Below are 27,782 nucleotides of genomic sequence, written 5' to 3'. Positions count from 1 at the left end.
AAACTGGAGAAATTTCTTGATGTTTGCATATTCCTGGAAAAATAAATATTAGAGGTAAGGATATTATAGCCACACTGTGAAGGTATCTAATCACAGTGTTAATTGCCATTTAAATGCTAACAACATTTCCGCTTTAATTTTGTTTCATGCGGTAAATAGATTTTAAAACACTCAACGCATTTAGGGTATGTATTTTAGCTTTCTAACAGTGAAAATGGTACGAAATTTTGACCTTTTAAAACGTGTTTAGGGTCATTTTGAAAACCCCTTTCACAGACATGGGTTCCAGGTATTTCCACAAGTCGGACCCCGGAGCACAGTAAATCCATGATCTAGATCAGTACTCGGGCCTGGCAGGATGGCAGAACATTTAGCAAATTTTTAGTCGTTAAAATTAAGCATCGAGTAGGTATTTACCTAATTTTAAAAATATTGTATGAAGTGTTTTTAATCTACTTAGAATAAGAGTAGAAATAGACTCTTTCTTCCATCGTGTATCAGCCTGTCTGGTGAATCACACCAGGACTTGACCCCAAGAAACTGTGGCAGGGAAGATGCTAGAAAAACTGCGAAAATTAATTATACCCTTTTACCTGGTTTTGAGCTTTATTTTTCTGGTATAATGTAAGTGTTCATTTTTGGGACTTTTAGTTATCAATGTGCGGCAGGTTATTTTAATTCGTATATATATTGTCATTTTGCGTGAATCACTCTTGTTAAAACAGCACAAAAGGTAAGTAAATCTTAAAGTCTCATCAAAGGTACAGAATTGAAAGTTGGTATCTGCTGCTGTTTCTGTTACTTTTAATATAATATTTTGGAAATATGGACAATAAACAATAGAGGGTCGGCAAGGGACATTTTCGTAAGCTGTAATCAATTGTTTTTATTTTCGTAATAATATAATTTAAATAAATAAAAAAAGTAAATTCGTAGACATGGGTAAGGTGTAAAATGTAATCAGCTATTTTATTCGTCCGTAATTTGTAAAAAGATAGTATTTTGTATAAGCGTATAAGGCATTTTCCGAATTAAATGTCGTAATTGGATCGCAATTTTCAATTTTGATTTTTAAACACAAATTATCAAAAATATCTGTATAGTGTAAAAACCTATTTTTTACTGTAAAATGGAACCTGTAAAAACGTAAAATGCCGTTTTTATTTCCTGTAACCTGTACCAGCTACCTCCTTTTCCCCTCCTCACAATAGTATTTATTTTTTCCCGGCTGAATTATTGCATTTTTACACTTTCGCTGTAGACAGGCTATATAACGGTCTTTCTCAATTGGCAAGGAATGTGAAGAAATTTCGAATTTCGTGTAAATAAACAATGTATTTTACACGCGTTGGTACGTTGCTATGAGACCTGTATCGAACAGGACGCAGCGCGACGACCGCCGCCCTTTAAAGCAGTTCTTTTCCAGATTGAGATATTTTTGAGAGCAATATTTTTAGCAACATTTTTGTGGGTGTTTTTTTTTTCTTCTATTTTATCTTTATTTAACTAATTTTGCCAGTAGTTAATTTATAATTTAAATTTACTTTTAGGCATAATCTTTTGTGTACATTTAAGTATTTTTGAAGCAAAAGTTTCTTTAATGCATGATATGATATGACTACAAATGGGTCATGTCGGTATAGGATGACAGAGAACTCGCTAGCATGTCAGCTGTTCGAAATGAAATTACATTGTTTACCATTTAAAAAGACCGGGGCGAGTGGGCGTGGTGTAAACATAATCCGCCCAGCTGATTGGCTGACGCTGATTTCATTAAACACGTGTAGTTTACCGCCCTCAGTGCTGACAAGACTATTCTGTAGCGAGTTGACGGTCCTTTCAGTTATTTTTCGTCGATTTTCGATTTTACCCACGGTGTCGAGTCACAGTAACAATACGGAGAGGGGCGGCGGATGTCGGGTTTTAAGCTAGGAATCGTACGGCTCGGTCGAGCCGCTGGAAAGGTAAAATAATGTGTTATTTTCCCCCATCTCTTTTAGGTCAACTCTTTATCTGTGCAGTGTTCTGTGTGTATTTGTCGACTATAGTCATAGACAATGGTGGTACTCGCTATGCTAGTTTCGATCAACCTTGCTCCCGTTCTTAACAGATTTGCCTGCCTTTTATTCTCGGTTCCTCTAATCGCTTACTAGTGTGTTATCTAATTGCTCGAGTCGCCAGTGGTGGTCCGTACTCGATGTTTGTGGGAAATGTCTATTCCCCAGTTGCCGACTGGCTGGTGATTGCTTGGCCACCGTGGAATGGCCGTCAACAAGCTTGGCTACTCGTATGATTTTCTCGGCACATATTACCCTTAAAGCATGTAGAAACCAGTCTCGCCTGGAAAATTGCATCTTCAATGCAATCAAGACGACGACGAATCTAGTAATATATTTATCATGGTATTAAGTATTTTATTTTCCTGTTTACTAAAAAAAAAAAATCCTCCTCAATATCATTTCCTGTGCGAGCCGGTCTTCCAAGGCTGCTCGCTCAGCACTGACACTTTGGCGTACCGTTCATTCATCATGACTCAGTCGATCGTTTCTTTGTCAGACGCCCATATTATTCGCTATACCTTGAACCATGCCTGGGTTGGCTGGACATTTATTCAGCTGTTTGGCACAAACCAGTCGTTCTTATCCAATGTCTACGACACTCGTCAATACTAACGCATTCTATTAAGATACAAACGACTTGAACTCCCAACACCACCCGTGTCTATGCCAGCCGACCGCCTCCCGTTGTTAGACTGCGACCTTCAGCGGCTATTTTTATGGCTGTATCCGATTGCTAGCGCCATGTGATGCGAGCCACAGCCAGAACAATCGCCTTACCAAATGCATCATTCGAATCGCTAACATGTCGCAGTTTTATACAATAACACGTACAAATGTACGTTGTATTAAAATTCGCATCGGAAACGTTGACTAGCTCGTAAAATGACATCAGTCATTGAGAGCGACACCAACCGCTAGTTCCGATAACAGCGAGGAAATATCATCACACAGAGCCAGTATTAACTTATTATTCTCATACGTGACACTAAAATCTCCAGGAATAATCATACTCGTATTTGCGACTGGAAATGCCTGCCATTTTATTTATCAAAATGAACTGAATAGTGTGAGTAATTAGGTAAACAAATAACAAGTACCAAAAGGTTACCGTTATTTTGTATTCTGATGCCTACCCGTTTTACGTGGCTTTCTAAAAATGTGTATATTTTGCGTCTTGCGATTTTTAAAAATAAATAAAAAATGAAACATGAATTTATTTCACATTATAAAATCCTTTATTAATGAAATGTTTTTAAATAATTCGTGTGAGTCAAAGCTGTGATAAAATGTATTAGTCTTTAATACAATTTACTGTATGCTGATTCCAGGGCCATTTGTAACCTTTGCACTTTAACCTTGTAGTATTAAATCTTTCTTTTTTTTAATTGTCACAGGGTTTAACATTTTTACATCAATGTATGTTTTTTTAAATTTTGGATTTGAAGTAGGGATTACATTCTGTATCTGGATTTGATTAGTACTGAAAATACTCATCTTTAGTACAAAGCTTTATGTGGCATTAAGGGGTAGACCATTTCCAATCCTGGGGGCTGTAATTTTTTTAAATTTTTTATGTGATTTTATTTTGTTACAATTGACGTCTGTAAAGCACTTTAATTCTAAGTCTAAGAATGTTGTAGCAGGGAAAATAAATAAATTTTGCAAAAAAATCTGATTTCTGGGGTAAGTAACATTATATTTCATTCTTTATTGTTGGTCCAAATTTACCGTTGATGTATAATTTTAGTTGATTTTCAAAACCTTTGTTGTTGATTACTTGACCAGTCTGAGTGGCAAATTAAAGACTGGATTCATTTGCATATGAATTGTTCCACGTAACCAACATGGTATTAGTTGCTTGGTATGCCAGGTAGCACTTACTTTTGTTGAATTACTTAGGTTTGTTAGTTTCTGCGAGACTGTCTACCATGATATAATGGAATAACAGTTCTTATAGATCAGAAACTTGTATATTTATAAAGTAAGTACATGTATGCGTATATTTGTTAGTAAATTATTACAATTCACTTCACTTTGGCTTGTCTCCCCTCCTCCAGCGTGTGCTGCAGTCTCAAGCTGCCCACAGGTGGATCTTGAGTGCCTAACATCATCGTTGAGGTCTCTCCGCCCGGTGTTTTTAGGCCTTCCTCGTTTCCACTTCCCATGTGGATTCCATGTCAAGGCTTTTCTGTTGATGTTGGATGGTTGCTTACGCAAAGTAAGCAACAACAAATTATTACAGAAGCCGAGATATTGTACACTGATTCATTATCTGTTAATTTAATGATTGAATTTTCAGATCCATATTAGATTGATAATTATCGTTTTTTTTAAATCCACATTAGACAGACTAGGACTTTGGTCAGGATTTCTGATATTAATTATTACGTTTTTAGATCAATATTAGATGGGCTGGGACTTTGGTCATACTGGCAAGAATTGCCTTTTCACTAGCAGTTCCCTCTTTTCATCACAAATTCACAAAATACTGAATTTTGAAGATTGGAACAAAAATAGCCAAAACTTTTTTGAGTAAAAATTTATTCAAATTTTGTCTGTTGGCTCCAAAATTAGGGTTTATTTCCAGAAATAAGGAGGAATATAAAAAAATGTGCAGACAAATTTGGGCGAGTAAGTGGGGAGGTGAAAAGGTTAAAGATAATTATCAGGGAATGTGTCTGTGTGTCCACACCTGTAACTCTGATATGCCTGGAACAAACGTGTTCAAACTTTACACATGCATCATGTACCGTTGGATACATATGCACTTCTATTCATTTTGTGATCAGACTTGCAGCCATTTAGATGCTAACAATTCCTCAAAATCAAGCATTTTTGTCATTCCGCAACCAAATCTTTAGCAGTGTACATGTATATACATTAGACATTATGGGAACTTGATGCACTTTGCTTAGTTTTGCAGCTGGGATTTCAAAATGACCGAGTGGTGGCCATTTTGTTTTTTAATGAAATCAGTTCCGAGGGTATATTATTCACAGCTCCATTTTTAGTGGAAGTCTATTTCAGACATTCTTGCATGGATTTTGTTTAAATTTGATACATCCCTAAAAGATATGCCAGAGTGAAACATTTTTAGTGAATGCAATGTTCACTTTTTCTGTGTGTAAAAAAAATGTGCGTTTCATGGAATATACAAGGTCTGTGTTTTAAAAAAATTCTGAATATTGAAGCATATGTCATGTCATTACTCGTTTCAACAATAATTTTTATAAAAAGCTATTCAATAGAAAATTACGTTCATTTGGTCCAAAATCAACAAAGAAATTATAAAAAAATAAATAAAAATTTACAAAATGTTATCATAATTTCAACAGGAAAAATCTTAAAAATGCATGTACTATGGTGGTTGACACCTGTAATGTATCATGAATGCACCCAGGGATGTTCAATCATTGCAGTTCTGTTTTTCATTCTTTGTAATCAATTATATTTCTACATTATCCCCAGCTGACTTAGACACCCATAACAAAGTTAGGGATGACGTCAAAAGATCGATGTCGGATAAAAAACTTAATTCCTTTAGTTTTTTTCCAAACCCCCCTATCCCCCACTAAAACTTAATTGATAAATATTGGTCATGGCGTCAGACTACATTCACCATTAAATACAAATTGATGATCGGACAGTAGTATTGCATAGCAGTTGGTTGTCGGGTGGGTGTAAAAAGATTTTACAAATACACCTCATTTGACGCACAGATTTACACTCGAACCAAACCATTTTTCTGTTTTTTTTCCCTTTTCGGTTATTTCTGTCCATGATTGGATAGAACTACAAATACTCCAAGATTTTTTTGACTTCATTAAAAAATAAAATCGTTTTTGTAGGATGGAAACTTTTTGAGGTCAAAACCCCCCACCCCCAAACTAAAGGAAATAAGATTTTTATCCGACATCGATCTTTTGACGTCATCACTTAGTTTAGATTAATTTAGTGTATATTTGTGTTGTAATTTACACGAGTATGTTGAGGACGCCATCTACTGAGTATATGCACATGTACAAAAGGGAAAAACAATTATATTGATCATAGTAATATATTTGAAAAACGTCCCTTAAAGCATGTGTTACATAATAAATGAGAAGTGTTGAGCTTTTATTTAAGCACAAGGCGTCATATATTGCTTAAATTTCTAAGGAGACAATTGAGATTATTGTTATAACAATTATTGTGATTTTATACCAGTACGCTCTAATATGCAAATTAGTCTCTATGTTGGGATCTATGAGGAGAACAACAACAACAACAACAATATTTATGATGTGAAGTTGTTAATGTGCTTCTTTCGGTTTATGTGGCAGTTACCTTGCTCATGTGGCAGTTACCTTGCTCATGTGGCAGTTACATTGCTCATGCTCATTTTTTTTTTTTGTATGTGCAAGTTGCAAGTGCTGACATATAGTGCATTTTTGCCACAGAAGCCATATTTATGTTTTGGGACTACACACATGTGTGGCCATCTCTCTATTAAATTGCAATTTAATGGCTATCCTGGCGTCAACCAGGTTCGGTCGAACACAAGCACCTGCGGACCTTAACCAAGGTTTCCCCAAAGTCACATTCGTTAGTGAATGAATTTTGGCCAGTGGAATTCGCCCTTCCCATTGGGTCTGAGGCACACTCACCCTGGGTAGGGGTCGACCCTTTTGGTGTTCAGCCTGAGGTAGGATTTCAACTTGGCTCTGTCGATCATATGTCTGATGCAACAACCACTACGCTACCAGTGATCGGCGCTCATGTAGTGGTTACTGTCATGTGCTACCGTCACGTGGGGAAGAGGCAAGTGTAGCTCGACGAGCCCCCAGTCAATCAGAGTGATTCAAACAATAGACAAAACAAACCAGAGTTACGTATATGCGTGAATAGAACGTACTCGTTTATTGAAGTTCGATAGAATATATATATATGCAATACCAGAGAGATGTATGGTTCGCGTCTACAGAACATCAATCAACAATAATAATCTACTCAACAATTAATTACATAATATTAAAGCGCTAAATACTTAAATACAAATATGCTGAGCACTGTGGTAGTTAACGTAAAATGGTGGGCATAACTGTAATTTGCTATATGTAAATTACTTAACCACAGTCAGTTCATTGTTCACACTGCAAACGAAGTAGGCTGTAGAACTTCTTAGCGTAGACTTGGTATCGTAGATGCGGCGCACACTAATCAAGGTGGCTGTTCATGTAGTTTAAGCGACCAATTCACAATCTTTTCCGTCGGTGCGTTCGTAGATGCCGGTGCACAAAGCCAGTCGACAGGTGGAAGGCAAAGATGTGAAAGTATCTTGGAAACAGGTGCAACCAATTGCCACGAAGTGCCCGACCACGTGTAACCATCAGACAATGCCCAAAACGTTCAGCTGCTGTTCAAAGCAAAATCTACCACAGTACTGAACTTCAAACCACATGACTGCTCTATTTATATTCAGAGAACTCCCTAAGTGTAGCAAATATCATACTATGGCTCAAATTGTCAGTGCATATGCAAATCAGATGAACTTAAGAAAGAACAATGACTAGTGAATAAATATATATAAACTCGAAAATACATTTCTACAAGATCAAATATTGAAATATCGTCACATTACATTGCACAAGTTCTGCACACCGATAAAAACTGCACCGTCAAAACATCTTGTTAGAAACTTGTGCATCTTCAAATTTTATTGGAATTTTTTTTATCAATGCCTGAAGTTGCACAACTTTTGCAATGACAAATATCAAGAAAGACATAATCACTCATCTTAGAAGAGTCCGTATGCAGTATCTCTAATACTACGAGTGTGAAATGACCTTTGTGATCCAATAAAGGTTATTGTGCATGCACAATTCTTTTATTTATGTTTTGCGCATTCAATTTTATTGACGATGTTTAAACAGAATTTATTTTTTTCAGTTCTACTCTCATTTTCTTGTGTAAATAAGCGGCTATCACCATGTAGATAAAACGAATTCTATATAAAAACGATAAGTGGTTTAATCAGTGCGAAGACAAAGGATGTTTATATGAGTAACACGGCTTAAATAGCGTCCCCATTCCTTCTCTTTCCTACCTCTATGGTATATGTATATGTAAGTTCGTTGCTGAGATGCACAGAGGATACATGTTTAGATCAGAAACTCAATCTTTATCTTCATACATCTCTATTCACGCCTGTAATGCAATAAAATTCTCTTGTTCCATTTGCTGTTTGATTTAGACAGATACAAGAAATTGAGAAAAATAGATGGCGATTTAAAAAAAAAATCTGAGCAGTGAATTTTTATCACTTTGTATGGCTTCGAACCATTCTGAAACGATTTAGATTAACTGCATCACCGCTTCACAATAATGTATCCTTCCACTTTTTCAACAAAAACAACAAATGTTTTTTTTGCAAGCTTGAATTTTATTCTATTGAAATAGCATTTGAGTGTTGAATGTTTTTTATTGATTCCTGAAATGCTGCAAAATGATGCGATTTATCCAGTTTTTATCTTCCATGCTTTACTGGATGAGTTTTTACCTATACAGCAAAAATAAATTTAAATAAAATATAGTAATTTTCAATATTGCATAGTGCAAATATGTAAATGACAAATTCTGTGTGAATTGAATTGTTACCGATATAATAATTGTACATGTACATGTATGAGGAAAATTCCTTTTACATTTTGGCGAGATGAAAGGACTGTTAAAACAGAAAGGCGTAGGTGATGTGATTTAACTTCTTGGATGCACAGGTTTTTCTTTCCTGCCAAAATTGACACATTTTTACATACATAAATTGTTCTATAATTTCTTTTTTAATTTTTGAACGAATAGATATAATTTGCTATTGGAATGAATTTTTTGGGAAAAAAACGATTTACCTTAATTTTGTGAAAAGAGACAAAAGTTGTCTGGCTTTCAAAATTTGCTTATACAATATCATCACTTGATGACTGTGCCATTTATTTACATACTGAATTTACTCTATGAAAAAAACTGAAGACATTATTGTAGCAATAATTATTTTGACATTAAAAAAAACGAAACAGTCTTGCCAGAATCATGTTGAAAGACTAATGCCTGTGGTGGATTTATCGTTATACGCACAATTTCATGACGCATAGCTCATTATGTGATGTGTTCTCTTGTTTCGCAGTCGTCTCCAATGTGCTGCTACGCTGCACTGCTCTGAGTTCATCAACCTTGGCATGAACTCTACAACATCTTTGAGCAATGTGTGCATATATCTGCCATTGTTGAACTTAAAGGAAACATCAACCCAAACAACATAATGACCCCTGAAAAAGAAGCTCTACAAATGTAGGAGAATGCAATTTACAGTTTTTTTATATCACTTTTTATTCTCTAGATATTCAGCTTTTCATTTGTATTATGTAGTCAGCCATCTTGATTTTCACGCAAAGGAATATGGGTAAAGTATGACATCATAGATTCTGTTGTCAGAAATTGAGAAAATGATTTCATCTATAACTTCAAAAGTTTAACTTAAAATTGGCTGAAAGTTTAGAGATTGGTAACATACATGTACTGGTGCCATCCATGTTTATAAAATAGTTGTCATGTAAACAGAACTGAGAATATTGATTTTTATGTTTTTCTACCAAATTCTCAAATTTCCTTATATTGTATACAATTTACCAATGTGAGTAGATTATATAGGTGATATATCACATGTTGACCACAAAAAGGGGACACAAAAGTGTCATTTTATATTTCGTGACTAAAATATCGATTTTTATTTTTTAACGTTTTTAGCAATATCTTCACTTCATGTGTATTTGTAATATTCTAATTTCCACTACTATAATTATATACATGAGTAATATGCACAACAAAAATTTGAACTAATTCGCATCAGTATTTCTCATGTTATAGATGGAATAATTTTCTCAATTTTTTGACAACAGATTCTATAATGTCATACTTTACCCATAATCCTTTGCTTGAGAATCAAGATGGCTGACTACATAATAATGTCATAAAGTTGAATATCTAGAGAATGAAAAGTGATATAAAAAAATTGTAAATTGCATTCTGCTACATTTGTGGACCTTTTTCTTCAGGGGTCATTATGGTGCTTTGATTGATGTTTCCTTTAATTTTGTTTTCAATTATAAAAAATAAAAAATCATCAATAGTTAACATTTTATTATAAATAAATAATTATTGATTGCTTGAAGCAGTCATTTATCGATTGCTACAAGCAGCCATTTATCGATTGCTACAAGCAGCCATTTATCGATTGCTACAAGCAGCCATTTATCGATTGCTACAAGCAGCCATTTATCGATTGCCACAAGCAGTCATTTATCGATTGCTACAAGCAGCCATTTATCGATTGCTACAAGCAGTCATTTATCGATTGCTACAAGCAGCCATTGATCGATTGCTACAAGCAGTCATTTATCGATTGCTACAAGCATTAAGCAGCCATTTATCAATTGCTACAAGCAGTCATTTATCAATTGCTACAAGCAGTCATTTATCGATTGCTACAAGCATTAAGCAGTCATTTATCGATTGCTACAAGCAGCCATTTATTGATTGTTATAAGCAGCCATTTATCGATTTCTAGAAGCAGCCATTTATCGATTGCTACAAGCAGCCATTTATCGATTGCTACAAGCAGCCATTTATCGCTTGCTACAAGCAGTCATTTATCGATTGCTACAAGCAGCCATTTATCACTTGCTACAAGCAGCCATTTATCGATTGCTACAAGCAGTCATTTATCGATTGCTACAAGCAGCCATTTATCGATTGCTACAAGCAGCCAATATAAATCAACAAATAATCTTTCAATTTGTTTCCATCTCTTTCAGACAAAATATTCCCTGTTAGATGAGAGAGATATTTCCCTAGTGGAACGTTATGCTTTTGAGGTGAGTACAAGCCGCATGGATTTCGTCAGCCATGATGGCTGATGTTGAATTTTCTATCACATGACCTTATATTTGACCTAAACTATTAACTGGTCATTCAGGACATCCAGGCTAGTTTAATTATTTAAAAGATGCACATTTATTCAGAGCAATAGATCAATTAGACTCTGCCAAAAATAAAGTTTTTTCTAGCTCAGCTGTCGACTTTGTCGAGCGGAGCTCATCATATGAGTGATTGTCCGTCGTCGTCCGTGTCAATGTTTTACTTTTTCGACTTCTTCTTGAAAACTACAAGCCTGAATGCTTTGATACTTGGTATATATGTACCTTGGGTAGACCTCTCTTAGGTTTGTTCGTTTCATGTTGATATCTTCAATTCTCTAATTTTGGTGAATATTTTTGTCATTTTTGGTAAAAAGTGATATTTTCGACTTCTTGTTAAAAACCGCAAGTCCAATTGCTTTGATATTACATATATAGGTACTACATGTGGACCTCTCTCAGATTTGTTCATTTTGTAATGATATCTTTAATTCTCTAATTTTAGTGAATATTTTTGTAATTTTTCGTAAAAAGTGATATTTTTGAATTCTTGTTGAAAACAGCAAGTCCCATTGCTTGATACTATACATATTGTTCATTTTCTAATGATATCTTCTGTTCTTTAATTGAAATGTGCATTGCTAACATCGGAGCTATCTCAGCCGAGAGGCTGCTTGTTTAGTTAAAAAATTGGAAAATTTAAACAAATAAAAAACAAAAGCCAAACAAAAAAGGCTAATGATTCCATGGAAAGAATGATTTGGAGATTTTTCCATAGCATTAAGCCCTACTTCAGTGACCATTTTGGATGTGGAAATTGGTGAAATCAATACAATTTAGATTCATACAGTGTTTAAACGAACAGTTTTGATACCCAAAGCAAATCACCAGTCACAAAGAATAATTACCACAATTTCAAAAAATTCCTGTCATGAGGATTTAAGCTGTGTCAATCTTTAAATTACATAAATCAGAATATTCCGCAATACTTCGGGATAGCGCCCTCTAGTGCTCAATGTGGTTTTTTGTTCTCTAAGTGTTCGTGATTTTCCACTGTACATATACCGGTATTGTAAGCATTTTTTTACTAACGACTAAGCATTATGCAATGTCATAAATTATTCAAGTAGGCATTTGATTCAAAAACAAAAAATCTAAAATAGCAACAGGTGTGTTTTCAATTTTTGTGGCATTGAAATATTCAGCAAAAAGCTTCCAAGGCAATAAATTTCTTTGCGATTCTCAAGAAAGTAAAATAGCGTTTATATGGTTTCACAAGTTCTATTTTAGTAATATCCTGTAACCATGACAATACACTGTATAACTGTATATGTATTCCTATTAGAAGCAAGGCATTATATAAGTACATATATAATTGTCATTGTCGTATAATTACCATTTAAAGAACATAACTATCATTATGGCCAAAAGTATTTTGTCATTTTAGAATTGAACTCAATTACAATGGAAGCTTATACCTGTCATTAACACTTTACATACATTTTTTGTAAAATTGTCATTAAATTTTATCATCATTTTGGACCAGACAGACAGTTTAAGATATTGCTTTTAGTTTTTAATCAAAAGGTTTGTCATTTTTTATAAACATTTCATGTGGGGAGGAGCAGACAGTACAAACGCATTTGGGGAAAAGAGTTAAAACTATTGTGTAAATGTGCCAAAAGTTGACAATCATGCTAAAAGGGTCAAGTATAGTCTGGGTAGAGATCCCTTATTTATTCTATCCCGGTGGGCAATGATGGATTATGGAAGAGCCTGGCTTTGAGATGGCATGATATTTTAAGCCTAATCTTAGGAGACATTATGGGTGGTAGTGATTGATGGAAAAGCCTGAGATTAAATGATTTGAATGTAACTCGTGTTTGTGTAGTGATGAGTCAAACCCGGAAGTGTTGAAGCCAGCTAGAATAACTTACCAGTTGGGAATTGAGATTGGCTTGATAGAAATGTATAGATTTAGATTTAAGCTTGAATCAATTGCATAATTTGTCGCTATGGTGATTGCATGATTGGCTTGGGGGATTGAATTTTTACATCTGTTCAAAATTTGAAACCTCTCACTATTTTGTAACCTCATCCTAAACACTCAAGCATTGTAATTTAATACTGTGGGCTAGGGAATATTCATTAATATATTAACAGTAGCCTATGGAGTCAAATAAATGGATGCAAAATGACTTCTAAGTATATAGGTATTACACCACAATGATAGAAGTAGATAATTTAAAACATGCCGCTTAAGGTGGTTCAAGCCAAATTGAAGATTAAATGTCATGTTTTTATTATCTCAATATAATAAGTTCATACTACCAGAATATTGTTAATTAAAAAAAATTGGGGTCACTGGATTATTTTCGGAGATACAAGAGTCTGTCTGAAATATTATGGAAAATGGTCAAAATTGTCATTTTTGCACTGGTTTCTATGACGAGATTATTTATTCATATCTCAAAATTTTGCTCAGTGCCATGGGATGAAAAAGGTGAAATATAACATTGTGAAATCATTTAAAAAATTTACATAAATACTTTAGCTAGTTTCCATGGTGATGCTATTTTTCCATTACCGGTATATACATGTACAAAATATGAATTTTACCTTAATTTTATTTAGTTAGTGGATGTTTTCTACAAATCTAAAGTTGGCATTGCTCTGAGCTAAGGCTTGTTAGTTACATACAATATATTGAAAATTTGCTCTGTTTTTACATTTTTCAGACAAGACAGGGAGGGGCCTGACCAAATTCATTCATATATTTTGCACGTCTTTGCCATTGTTTGATATTATTTTTTATTTTTTTTAGACACTGTAGGGTAAATACTATATTAACCTTTTCACCACCCAGTGATATCCTTGCCCAAATTATTCTGCATATTTTTGTTTAAATTCTTCAATATTTTTTGAAATGAATTCTAATTTTAAGCAAACGAAAAAAAATTTGAATAAATTTTCAGTTTTTACTCAAAAAATTTGGCTAATTTTATCCCAGTCTTCAGAAGAAAAGTACAGTGTATTTTGTGAATTTTTGTTGAAAACAGGGAACTGGTGATGAAAAGGTTAAATCATCTTGTAAACATGTACGACATCATATCGCCTGGCGACACATCATATTAATTTTGAGACTTGTGATTTGCAGGCACGTGTTGAGATAGATAAAGATGGCAATGGTGCTAGAGTGTTTGCGTGGGCATACGATATGCACAAAGGCAGAGGCTCTGGACGCTACGTGCATGATCTATTATGGGAGATGCACTGTGGAGGAATAGCACCCACCTTTAAAGTTGTACACAAAAATGGCGTCAGTGTAGGTAAGTTGAGTTGTGTTTTGACCTCCGTGTGTGTGTGTGCGTGCGTGCGTGTGTGCGTGCTTTCGTTCGTCCGGACCTGTATCTTAGAAATGCCTGGACCAATGACAATCAAACTTCTTACATACATCATACATGATATTATACATATGCACATCAATTTGTTTCACGATCTGATTCAAGATGGCTGAATGGCGGCCATTTTTGTGCTAAAAAATCATAAAAATCAAGCATTTCTGGCATTTATGGATGGATTTCGTTCAAACTTGGTACATACGGGTTCCTGATGCACATCATTTTATTTGTCAGATCAGATTCAAAATGGCTGTCTGGCGGCCATTTTGTTTTAATGAATTGGTTTCCAGACCCATATGTCTGACTTGTTTTGACTGATAATGTTCAAATTTTTAATATTCATTATACATCATGTCATAGATATACGAATATATTGGTTTGACGATCCTTTTCAAAGTGGCCAAATGGTGGCTATTTTTGTGCTAAAAAATCCTCAAATATCAAGCATTTCTTGCATTTATGGATGGATTTTGTTCAAACGTATAACATACATTAGACATTGCAGGTTCCTGACGCACGTCATTTTATTTTTCAGATTGGATTCAAAATAGCTGACTGGCGGCCATTTTGTTTTAATGATTGGGCTTCGAGAGCCATATCTCTTAAATGCTTTGATTGATTATGTTCAAATTTTATAAATTCATTATACATGTTGTGTATATATATATGTATGTATTCAAAATGGCTGATTTTGAATGATGTTCCAGAGCAATATCTCTCATTATGGACAAGTACTTGTTTGACGATCAGATACAAATGTTAATCATTTTAATGTTAAAAAATCATATTCCTGACATGGTTATATTCCAGCTATATTACTATAAACAAAACTATATATCTTAAATTTGATAACTAACGGGGACTGTGCCATGCATTGCTTGTTTTCACTGAATAATCTTTTCAGCAAAAATGGCGAAAATTAATTCAAAGCGAAAATAAAGTATTTTACAGTATTCAACATTTAAAATTTGTATTAAATAATTTTTTCAAATACCTGCTTTAAAGTTTGAATTCTGAAACAAAAAACAACATTCCCCCATTCAACCCTATCTGGAGAAAAAAAATGATGTAACTATCAGAAGAAACAAAATATTTGTTAGTTGCTGGAAGTCATTTTAATTTGGCAAAAAAAAGATTTTCAAATATTCCATGAACAATTAGAAAACTTAGCAATTACTGTGACATTGTACTGTAAAACCATTTATTTTCACTGACATTTAATTTTACTATTTTGATGTTTTGATTATATTCACTGTGTTTTAATTTTACGAATTTGTCAAGAAAACAATGAGATTTATTATTATTTTACATGTTCACATAGATTTAATTTAGTGGATTTACTTACTGTAAAATAACTTATTTTCCCTGGGTTTAAATTTTGCTGATTTACCATTTCAGGCTTATTCAGTGGGTTTTAAATTCACGGTTTTATCATTTAGATTTAGAGTGTTCTATTCTAAATTCTACATATTCACTGGGTTTTAATTTAGCGCATTCTCCAGTCAGCGAAAAAAGCAAAATTGAAACCCAGTGAATAATTAATCCTTACACAGTATCAGGGAAAATAATGAAATAAAAATCCGTAAATAATTAATGCATTTACAGTACTGTAAAGGGGGTAATTATTCACTGGGTTTTAATTTAGCTTATTTCGCTGACTGGAGAAATGCGCTAAATTAAAACACAGTGAATATGTAAAATTTAGCATAGAACACATTATCTAAATGATAAAACCGTGAATTTAAAACCCACTAAATATGCCTGAAATGGTAAATCAGTGAAATTTAAACCCAGTGAAAATTAGTCATTTTACAGTATGTGTACAAGTGTGTTCAACAGTTATATTATTGTCCTACTGTTGGTTTTGCATATTACAGTTGAAATACAATAAACATTATTGAAACTAGTATCTACATGTATATAGTACATTATATTTATTTCTGTGAAAGTTGCTTCTGTTAAACTGTTACAATAAAACAACTAGGATATGGCTTCTACACTATTGAAAAAAGATGATTTTTTTTCAATGGTTCGGAAAGAATGGGTGATACTTCTGTTAGAAATGAAGCTTCTCATACAGATTTTACAGTACTTTTGAATTTATCAAGCAAATTTTGATATAAAACTATAAATACTTGGTGTTTATTCAACATGGCTTGGTATTATAATACAAGTCACCATGGTAACAGTGTGTTGTCTTTACCATTAGATATGAATAGATTTCCATATTGAGTAGTAAGATCATGTACTGTGCTGATGGGTGTAAAATGGTGGTGTAAATGTACGGGATCTTTTCTATTGAATATTTCATACTCCCATAGCATTTAGTGCAAGTTTCAAATGATGTCATAGGTCATGTGATTAATTATTCATGAGGACAACTCGTACAAACAAATAAAACAAGAACCAAAATAGTGACTTATTTATTCTGTTGTGGCATTGAATTAATCTGTAGTCTGATGTTACATTAAAGTACACACTCTCGTCCCAAGGATAGCCGTATACCTAACCACCTGTGACCTAATATGTCAGGCTGAATCAATAGTTACACTACAATTTTCTCAATAATTTTGCCATTTTCTACTGATATTCTATATGTAGTTAAAGCGGGAGGGTTCTTACCTGCGCACACTCGGGAATTGAGTCCTAAGTGAGGATGACAACACACGCTAAAATTACAAAGGCTCATGTGTAGATGCTTGTTTGTAAACAATGACACGCTATGGCCATCTGATGCATGTGTGGGTGACGACTCCCTCACGTTTTGATGTTTGTTTGATCCAATCAGTTCCAGTCTTGAGATGTGTATTGCAAACCAGTCAGCAACTTAGTATTGTTGCCAAGGTGACAGTAAAAACATCTGAAATATATATCAAGGCAAACAACATAATGATTCCAGATTTAAAGTTTTTTTAAATCTTAATTTTTTTTAATTTTTGTTTTTGTTTTTCTTTGTTACAGATAATAGAATGGAGAATTTAACTTTAGTTCCTGTAAATAGTTGTTACCATGGCGAAGAAACGTTAAAAAATGCAAATAGAGAACACAGTTTATACTGGGTTGCTATTCAACAGTTGCCTGCTGATCCCATAGATGAGGTAAGAAATAACAAACCATTTTTGTGGTTTAATGTGAAGGAACGAAATAATGAGCATTGTTTGTACATTGTTTAATGACCTAAATATTACACAATTGTACCCTCTGTGGACACAGTATGGTTAGTATAAAAACAATGTGAATTGAGGAAAGAAATAACAAACCATGTTTGTGAGTTGATGTGAAATGAGAAAAGAAATAATGAAAAATTTGTGTCTTAATGGGCAGTGAGAAAAGAAATAACAAGCCATGTTTGTGGTTTAAAAGTGGAGACAGAATTAACAAAGCATTTATGTGATTTAATCTGCAAAATAAATTAAAAATACTGTAAAACGACTAATTTTCACTGGGTTTAAATTTTGCTGATTTACAATTTCAGGCATATTTAGTTTTATCATTTAGATAATGTGTTCTATGTTAAATTTTACATTCACTGGGTTTTAATTTAGCACATTTTCCAGTCAGTGAAATAAGCAAAATTAAAACCCAGTGAATAATTAACCCTTTTACAGTATGTCCAGAGGTACATTACTTGGGGTTTGTAACTACGGTGACATGATACCAAGATCCCGTCACAATCTCGCTCTCGCATAAACGTTCCAACTCAGAAAAAATGCGAATGCGCATGCCCGAGGTAACGAGGATACTGGGATGTCCAGGTGGATCAAAATAGCTGCCCACGATATGACGGATTACAAGAACTATATTTTCTGTACATTTTCGATGTATTACATTTTTCACTATGATAGTGACAAGAAAAGTTTATTTTTTTTCATTACAAACCTTGAACATTGATATGCGTCATGTCAGAAGGTCGTAGCCTCAGTCTCGCTATCTACGAGAAGAGACTTGAATGGGATCTTGACATGATGTCACCATACAGTACTATGCGAGTTGCAAACCCCAAGTAATGTACCTCTGGTATGTCTTTATAGCAGTCACATTCCGGTTTAGTGCATGATTAAGATTTATCTGATATTAAGAGGTGACCATTACAATCATTAGTGGGGGTGAGAAGATAAAAAAAGCTGTCCATTTTTTTTTAGCCAGATTTTATTTTATATTGGTTCAACATCCCCCTCCGATTATAATAGTCCATTCCTAATATACAATGTTTTTTCCACAGCAATTTCCAGAAATGGTGCACTGTAAATTTTATAATGCAAATGGCGAGATAGTAGAAGGGGAAGATGATAATATATCCTATTATGAATGTCATTATCCACCGTGTACTCAGATGGAATCGGAGGTAAGGAGTCAATCATTTGAAATTACACCACAAACAAAAAGGTGTTACAGGAAAACAAAAATTGCACTGGTTTTGCTCTTCACCCCCCCCCCCCCCAATCATTTCAAATGTTTGACCCTTAAGATTAGTGTTCAGCAAATTTGTAGTTTCAGCTCATGATGTCAGCTCTAAAAATAACTGAGCAGTGCATGGTGCATGGCTATAACGTAACTTTTCGAAAACCTCCAGTCATATTACTGTGGAATACTTTATTTTCGCTGGAATTAATTTTCGCTGAAAAGGCTTTTTGGGCGTTTTGTATGGAATTTATTTTCACTGATTTTTGACGAGTTTAATGTTAAATATAGGAAAAAAAGTATATTCGCTGGATTTTATTTTCACGGAATCATCCCTTCAGCGAAAATAGCGAAAATAAATTCCAAGCGAAAATAAAGTATTCTACAGTACTTTGTTATTTTGATTATTTTATTGCTCCACACATTGTTTTTTTACATCTTTGTTGTACTACATTACATTAGGTGGGGGAAAATACATTGTTTGTTTATGTGAACTTCGACTGTGTACTGTGAGACAACCACCGCCTATTAAGTATACACCATGAAATAGGCTGGATGCATGACCTGGTACATATCAATTTATCAAATATTTTTCCTAGAAAACGCAAGAAGTTGTCAGAGAAGTTCAAAAATATGGCGAAAATTTAGGCACAATTTTGGCGATTATTGTACCCCCAAAAAGTCCCAGGATGTGTGACCTTTAAGGGGTCATGTATTAGACATGTGTCTAACCTGGGACATTTATATCCCCAGAAAGTATCAGGATGTGTAAGACCTTCAAGGATTGTACATTATATCTATTACATCACTTACATTAATTTTTTCATTTCAGCTTCGAGAATTCAGTATTTGTGGCCGATGTCAAGAAGTTCGTTATTGCGGAACCCACTGTCAACAAAGGGACTGGCCCGTACACAAGAAACACTGTCGTGAAAGGAAAAGAAGCCGAATTTTTGACAGGCCGCCGGACAGATAGCTGCAAACAGATAGTCATACTTTTAAAGAATTTATAATATTTTCATCATGTTTTCAATATATACACTTCTTACCACATTCTTGTTGCAGATATTTCCCATAATTCCATGTTGTATACCTCATTTTGTGTCTCCCCATATATGCCAAGTGTTATTGTTAAACTGAAATAGAATTTACAGCGCTTTTTTTTTTAAAAAAAAGAACAACAATTTGCAATTGCGTAAATCTCAAATCCAAAGAATGTCACAGTAGAATATTTTCCAGTTTTCTTAAAACCATATCAATGTTTCACTGAAAGCAAGTTCATTCAAATGTGTGTTATATAAGGTATCTCCTTCACTGCCATTCTCAACTCTTCTGATTCTCCAAAAAACTATTCCTGAAACTCCTTGCTTTAAAAGAATAATTAATATCTTTCTTTTTTTGAATCAAGAACAAGTTTTATTTGTGATAACAAATATACACTTTGAAAATAGCTATATGCAGTTACATTCAAATTTGAATTAACAGACGTTAATTTTGTATATTGATTGTAGCAGTTGATATTAGCTAAAATGTCAACAATCTTGTTTCAAAAATATTTTTTTTTGCTGACTTCGCTATATCTTGAATTAGTGAAATGGTTATTGGCTTGAATAACAAGCAAGCGTGTTTTACAGTCAATCACACCAATTTGAAAATGGAGTATACTCCCTCCACATGTATATTCATGCTTTTACTCATTGCACATAATCCGTTTAAAATCTGTGCATCATATTTCATTCTGGTCCGAATTTTTGAAAAAATGAATGAAAAGGTCAAGTTATATCAAACTTCAAATTAAAATCACAATTTTCATGACAGTTATAAAATGCATAAGCAAAACCACATGTCCGCATCACTTTTAGAAAAAATAAATTGACTATAAACTTTTTTTTTTTTCTTGGTCAATGATATGTTCACCTACAGCAATTTGCGTATCACAAGAATTTATCAAAATAAAATGTCTTATTGTGTACCACTGCAATGTTGACATGCTTTTTTTTTGTGGTTCAATCTTTCAACGCACACCAACATTTTTGTTTGTTCCACATGTAAATAACAATCACCGGGCAATTAGCAAATAAATTTGATGGAAACAAAATTCTAATAATAGAAATCTTTTCAAAATCTTGTCATGGACGGTCTAGTGGACATGACAGGTGAATTTTTTTTTTTTTTTACCTCGTTTATAATCCTTAAAAAAAAATAGATTTCAAACTTGTTGACCCATGTCCAAGCTGGTCCCATGTGTTCAGGAAGAGTCTTTTAAATCAATTGTAAACACAGTCCTAGCAGTTAAGAAACTGACCTTCAGTTTCATAATATCTAAAATGGCAAAACTTGGGAATCAAAAATAATTTGTAAATTGAGCTTAAAGTACAATAATGATACTGTAAATTTGAATTATGGACAATCTACTGAACTCTCCATCATGCGCGGTGGTGGTTTAACACTTTCCGTTTCAGTTGTAGGAGCGCAATAAACAATGCAATATTTATTTCAACTTGGTGCTCCTAAGCTGTGTCACTGCTGTGCACATTATTTGCATAAATTTCCCATGATTCATTTATTTACATGTAGAATTAATAAATTGTGCCCTACATATAGCAAATATTTTAGTAATGTTTTAGGAAAAAAACAACTCTATATCGCACAAGTTAATTTTATTGTGTTAACATTTAAAGGATGAAAACCTGCCATTTTCTGTTCTTGGCTAAGTCTGCGTTTTTCATGATGGCTGTAATTTTTGATGTTGTTCTTGTATCTGTAAATGCATTCATTTCGCTATTTTCGTCACTAAATTTAATATATGCGAACAAGAAAAATGACAATAATACTCATCGTTAGAGTAAAATTTGTGAATTTGAAATCCATCTAATATGATAAAAGTAGCAATAGCACTGAAAATGGATGCGTTTACAGTCTGGTTTACAGTGTATTTTTATTACATGGAGGTTTTGTTATATTGTCACAGTGGTGACTCTGTATATTTATACTGTGCATTACACACACACACACATTTTTAGATGCAAAGACAATTACATTCTATTGGGAAACATTCATGATGCAGCACTTCGCAATACTTAGCTGTAAAAAAAAAATACAACATTTTTGCAGAATATTTAATGTGAAAATTTTTAGACAGAAAATTTCACAAAAGTTAACCCCCTACCATAGTATATTTCCAATGATACAATTTTTTTTGGAATTTTGCCAGGAGTCCTAGAAAGTTGCTGAATATTCATCAGTAATGAAATTTTAAGCATTGTACTGTATTTGATATGCTCGAAATGGTATTTGTCTTTTGTGTTGTTATGCAAATTAACTTGTGTAAAACTGAAGGGGTTGAGTATTAAATGCTTTTCATTATGGTCCAAGTGTCACAGAATTTTCATTTTTGTCATTGTACAGAAATTCTCTCCATGCAGCCATACTCTAATTTGTTACATCCATCCATCCCTTCATTCACTTTCTTTGATGTCCCACCCATAATATTTATAACAATTCCAATTAAAAAAAAATATTCCTGTGTTTTTTTTTCAATTTGGCCTGAAAACAGTATTGTACTGTTTAGACTTCAGACTGTATGATTTGTTCCTGCAAATATGTACTTTCACTTCTTCTCTCTAGGGCAATGTACATTATAAGCCCTGTATGCGAATGTTTGATAACAAATATATTGGTAACTGATCAACACTAGTTTGTGATCTGCTGTGATAAATTACAATAATTGCATGTATATTTAAAACAGCAGTGAAGAACATTTTCTTAGAGTGCGAACGACTGGCTCTTTCCAACCAGTCGCTGTGCATGTGGGCAAAATGTGAACGCGTGTGGCGGTCTATACATAAAACAAACCTGATGTTTCCATAGAAGTAATATGCATTGTGGAAAAATAAAAAAAAACATTGTCAGCAAAATATTACGGGATGTATACATTTATTTGCTGCATTGTCGTAATACAGGTGGGCTTTTTTAGCTTGCAGCGTCATGGGTGGATGAATGAAGTTACTGATATTAGAATTGTGTAGCTGTTGACAGTCATTTTAATTGACGCCCATGGAAAGTTCTGTAAAAACCATTTAATTTCACTATTTTGAGCATATTCATGTTTTGTTTTGTTTTTAAATTCACAAATTTACCAGAAAAACGAGTTATTTTAGTTGTTCACATAGATTTAATTTAGCTTATTTTATTTATTGGTGATAACTGTGAAATTTAAAAGCCAGTGAATAATTAATGCATTTACATATGGTCCTTTCATGATTTTTGTGAGAGAGAAACATTTTGCATTGTAAGCATCAAAAAATAGCACACACCATAAAAATAGAATCTAGAACAGAGACACTGTACATGTGTTTTTTTCGTTTTTGGAATATTCCTTTCAAGGATTGGGGGAGGGGCACAGTACCAGATACGAACAAATTGCTTTCTTTCCCTGTGCGTCAATGCTTTCCGGCATCTTACATCAGTAGGAGTTCTCAGACAGTGTTTTCGAACATGCATGTCTGTATTAAAAATGATATATTAATGATAAAAGTCATGTTTTTTCACGTTTGCTGAAGGCCTTCAAATAAGGCCAAATAAAATTGATATTGTGTTTCTGGTAACATTGTCAACAAAATTAGGGTAGGTAGGTTGTAATAACTTTTTATTTCATGAAAAGGAATTATTCTCAATTTATTATTCCACAATGCTGCTTGGCCCGTGCTGTTATATTATTCAATAATACATCACATGTTACATGTACAGGTGAAATTTCAGTTCAAAAATGAAGAATATCAAGTAGAGCTGAAAAATGTACCTACAAGAGCTCATTTTCTAGATTTGGCTATAAAAAGGAAACATTTAAGCAAGGTTGGATGATCGGAAACTCGTTATTTTTTTTTTATTTGGCCTGAGCTACAATCAATGTTGAGAAACGTAAATTTGTATAAATCTGGCTCATTTTTCAAGGCAAGCCGGCATGACAAGGTCCATGCTTTTGATATTTAAAACCAGCTTTACATGTACATTGTGTATTTCCTAATGCCGGGACTTAAAGTCATCAATTTTTATTTACAACTGTGCCCACCGATAAAGTGGTGTTAAGCTGACTGTGTGAAGGTCATTTCAGAATGTAGGTCATACTACCTGGTCCTGTTTTGTTTGTAACGAATAAAACAAGGATGACTCTAATAATTTCTTTACACGTTGGTGCATGTTTTGATTAATTAGTGAAAAATAATTCAAAATGTGCTGCATGTTTAATAGTGTGATATATACCTAAGACAAACAAAAATAGATCTGTTTTTGGTCCAAGGTTGATGTGCATTTTTTCTCTTTTCTTTTAACACACAGTTCTTTTAGTTTTATGTTTTCTTTCCATTTTTTTTTCAAAAACAAACAAACAAAATTTGTGAGCATCCCATTTTAAAACGATTTGTACCAGAAACATCTATTTATGGTTTTTGCCTTGTTCATCACCCTGGTGGAGTTGGGGGGGGGGGGTGCCGCAACATGGTTGTCAAGGCATACGGTTGTTTGAAATGTACATGTAGCCTTACTTTTTCCAGACATTTGAAGTTTTATTGATGAAGTGTCAATTTTGTAAATCTCCTTATCACACAAAAAAATCTTATAGTTCATAGTTTGGATTATGTAAATGAATCAAATAAAATTCTGGTGATTAACGAAAAAAAAAGTGACTTCATCATAATCTTCTAGTCTGTGGAACTAGTTTTGAAAATTTTTCAGTGACTTATTTATATAAAATGGGGTAAAAATATTATTTTTTTTTGTCATGTGATCTTTAACTGCTAATGTTGTGTATAAATCCTATCTGTTATCCAAATATTTCCACCAGACGCTATCACAAATGTCATATTTTGAGAAACGTTAAGAAATTTTGATATCAAGTAATTCAGAAAATCTGTACATTGTTCCAAGTTGTACATACATAAAATGGCTGAATTAGGATTATGATTTGAGTTATCTTATTAGAATTTGTTCATATTCTGTTCTGTCTACATTAATTTTTCCCCATATTTGTTGACTACAATTGGAGAAAAGCGTTTCATATAACAATGTCCAGTTATGTTGAGCTTTCTGCAAGGTTAGAGATTGATTGATACATTGATAAAATGTAACTGGTTTATTTCTAGCCAGCAATAAACTTATTTGAAGAAAATTTATTTGTTGAGTGATTATTAAGCACAGTTGCTCACATGTGGATTCAGACGAGACGCTGAAATTCATTATTGGGATATCCAAATTGGTTTTTTAGCCCCCCCCCCTTAATGAAAAATCACCCAAATTAGTAAACTGCTCCAGTTTATACAAAGGAAATGTCATAGATTTCATAAAGGCCATTTTGTGAATTTTCAACACTTACTGGTACAACGGGTACATTGTATGCTCTTAAAATAAACAAAAAAAATCACCAGATTCCATATTTTGTAACTGTTGTAAAAATGTTTTTAATTAATAATTTCACTTTTACTTCCACACAATATGAAAACTAGTTCAAGCTTTTCCAAGACTCCAGTAACTTGAAAATTCATCTTCCACCAAAATAGTGGAACAATTTTATTATTTTTATGTATTTTAAATTTTTAGCTCCGCTGTCGACTTTGTTGAGCGGAGCTTATCATATGAGCGATTGTCCGTCGGCGTCCGTTGTCGTCCGTGTCAATGTTTTACTTTTTCGACTCCTTCTTGAAAACTACAAGCCTGAATGCTTTGATACTTGGTGTGTATGTACCTGGAGTAGACCTCTCTTAGATTTGTTCATTTCATGATGATATCTTCAATTCTCTAATTTTTGTGAATATTTTTGTCATTTTTGGTAAAAAGTGATATCTTTGACTTCTTGTTAAAAACCAAAAGTCCAATTGCTTTGATATTAAATATATAGTTACGACATGTGGACCTTTCTCAGATTTGTTCATTTTGTGATGATATCCTCAATTCTCTAATTTTGGTGAATATTTTTGTCATTTTTGGTAAAAAGTGATATTTTTGAATTCTTGTTGAAAACGGCAAGTCAGATTGCTATACATACTATACATGTACATATTGTTCATTTTCTAATGATATCTTCTGTTCTTTAATTGAAATGTGCATTGCTAACAGCGGAGCTATCTCAACCGAGAGGCTGCTTGTTTAAAATTGTTTGGGCATTTCTATTGGCTACAGATCATAAACAACATTTTTGAAACAAACAGCATCTTGGCTGAGATAGCTCTGCTGTTAGAAATGCACATTTCAATTAGAGAATTGAAGATATCATCACAAAATAAATAAATCTGAGATTAATTCAACTTTAATAGGTAACTATATGTATAATTTCAAAGCAATCAAACTTGCACTTTTCAACAAAAAGTTGAAACTTAAAGATATCATCACGAAATGAGCAAAAATCTGAAATAGGTCTCCCCAAGTTACATATACACCAAGTTTCAAGGCAAATCAGATTTGTATTTTTCAAGAACTATAATATGATGCAATAAAAATACAGACAATACAATAATGTCAAAGATAGTTAAAAAAAAAATCTCATGAACATCAATCCATTCACTGTGAAATTGTAAATTTAAACCAAACATATAGTTGTGTTTATCGAAATCCTGTTTTTCATGAAAATGAAAGTGTTTCAATGGGATGATTTTGCGGCAGGTAACAAAGTTGATAGTGGTGAATAGTTAATGAAGAATTTGAATATTTTTTAACTTTTTTTTTTTCCAATAATGCAAGTTAGAAAAACTGGAATATGTTTCATCATAACAAAAATGGTAGTATTTATGCTGCGAAATAATGAAAGAAACATTTTCAATTATTGGTACGTACCAGTTATTTTAAACGCATACACGTCGTCTATTCTTCCCCAAACGAACGTAAATTTATTAATGACCAAAGCAGCCCGTAACGTTAAATATCATTATCAAATGTTATTAAAATACAATATCAAAAAACAATATTATTGCTTCTTTAACTAGTTAACTTCTTGTTCTGCTGCTAGTTTATTTTATACCTGAATAACCAAAAATCCTGTTGTGCAACACTTATGAATTCGACTATGGAACATGCTCGGTTGAACTAGTCTAGGAAATATGAACTACTGTAAAACATGTTGAAAAAGCGACATGCAATTTTAGCGAATTGTGGTAAAATTAAGAAATAGCGAAATGTTGATTTAGCGAATCTCTCTTGTCATTGTTTATTTCCTGTTTTCACAATACTTGTCTTTCGTGCACCAAAACAAATGCGCAGTTATCACCTCCATAAAAACAAAGAAAACTGTCAAGAGTAATTTGATTCTGTTTGCAATGATAAAAAACTTATTCAACAGGGATATAAAAAGCGAGTATTGTTGCTGAGTTACATCCAGAACATTAAGCCGCGATCTCACTTCCCCCTCGTGTTGTTTTTTTTTTCCTTTTTTTTAATTCCTTATTTCATGGGGGTCTCTCCAGTCATGCAGCCTACCTGACCTTCGCTTGGGCCTAGGATTTTATCCTACCCCCCATTCAAGAGTACCGTCACCATTCTCATGGTGGCCATCCTCCATTCTCGGCACTCTTGTTTGACCAAAACTTGCCACTCAAGGTCAGCGACCTTGACCTTGGCCCCAGGAAGTCAGACCGAAGGGGCCCCCCTGCCCAAATTTTTCTTGATTTTGTAGTTCTGTAATTGCTAGTTTTTTGTATTTGCATTATTGTTATGTATTAAAATATTTGATATCTCGTACAACTTGCGTAGCGGTGTGTTTTTACAAAGTGGGGGTCTGTGGTGTCACAGACCCATTTTGTAAAAGCACTGAGCTTGAGGCTTAATCCGGATCGCTGAAGCATCAACTCCAGCCAATCACTCGTCGTTAATTTTGACCAATTAACTGCTTTTATTCTCCTCCAATTAGCACCAAGGTCAGTGTCAAGTTGCACACGTCTCTTAGCGTCACCTAGCTTTGTTGTCAACTTTCTTTGTTTCAGCTTTTC

At 33.6% G+C, this 27,782-nt stretch overlaps 1 protein-coding gene across 1 annotated transcript; it reads left to right on the top strand.

Annotated features, from left to right (window-relative positions):
* The first annotated feature begins 1,798 nt into the window (after nt 1-1,798).
* On the top strand, nt 1,799-19,863 carry LOC100375299 (zinc finger MYND domain-containing protein 19-like). Its single transcript, XM_002741437.4, has 6 exons — nt 1,799-1,964; nt 10,907-10,966; nt 14,166-14,337; nt 17,371-17,507; nt 18,632-18,754; nt 19,643-19,863. The coding sequence occupies exons 1-6, from the start codon at nt 1,914-1,916 to the stop codon at nt 19,784-19,786; spliced, it is 687 nt and encodes a 228-aa protein (XP_002741483.1). The 5' UTR covers nt 1,799-1,913; the 3' UTR covers nt 19,787-19,863.
* Nucleotides 19,864-27,782: the final 7,919 nt, after the last annotated feature.

The sequence above is a fragment of the Saccoglossus kowalevskii genome, chromosome 17 (assembly GCF_978046115.1).
Source record: "Saccoglossus kowalevskii chromosome 17, keSacKowa6.1, whole genome shotgun sequence".
NCBI lineage: Eukaryota > Metazoa > Hemichordata > Enteropneusta > Harrimaniidae > Saccoglossus > Saccoglossus kowalevskii.
The sequence above is the reverse complement of the archived record's forward strand: the minus strand, read 5'-3'. Positions and strand labels throughout refer to the sequence as shown.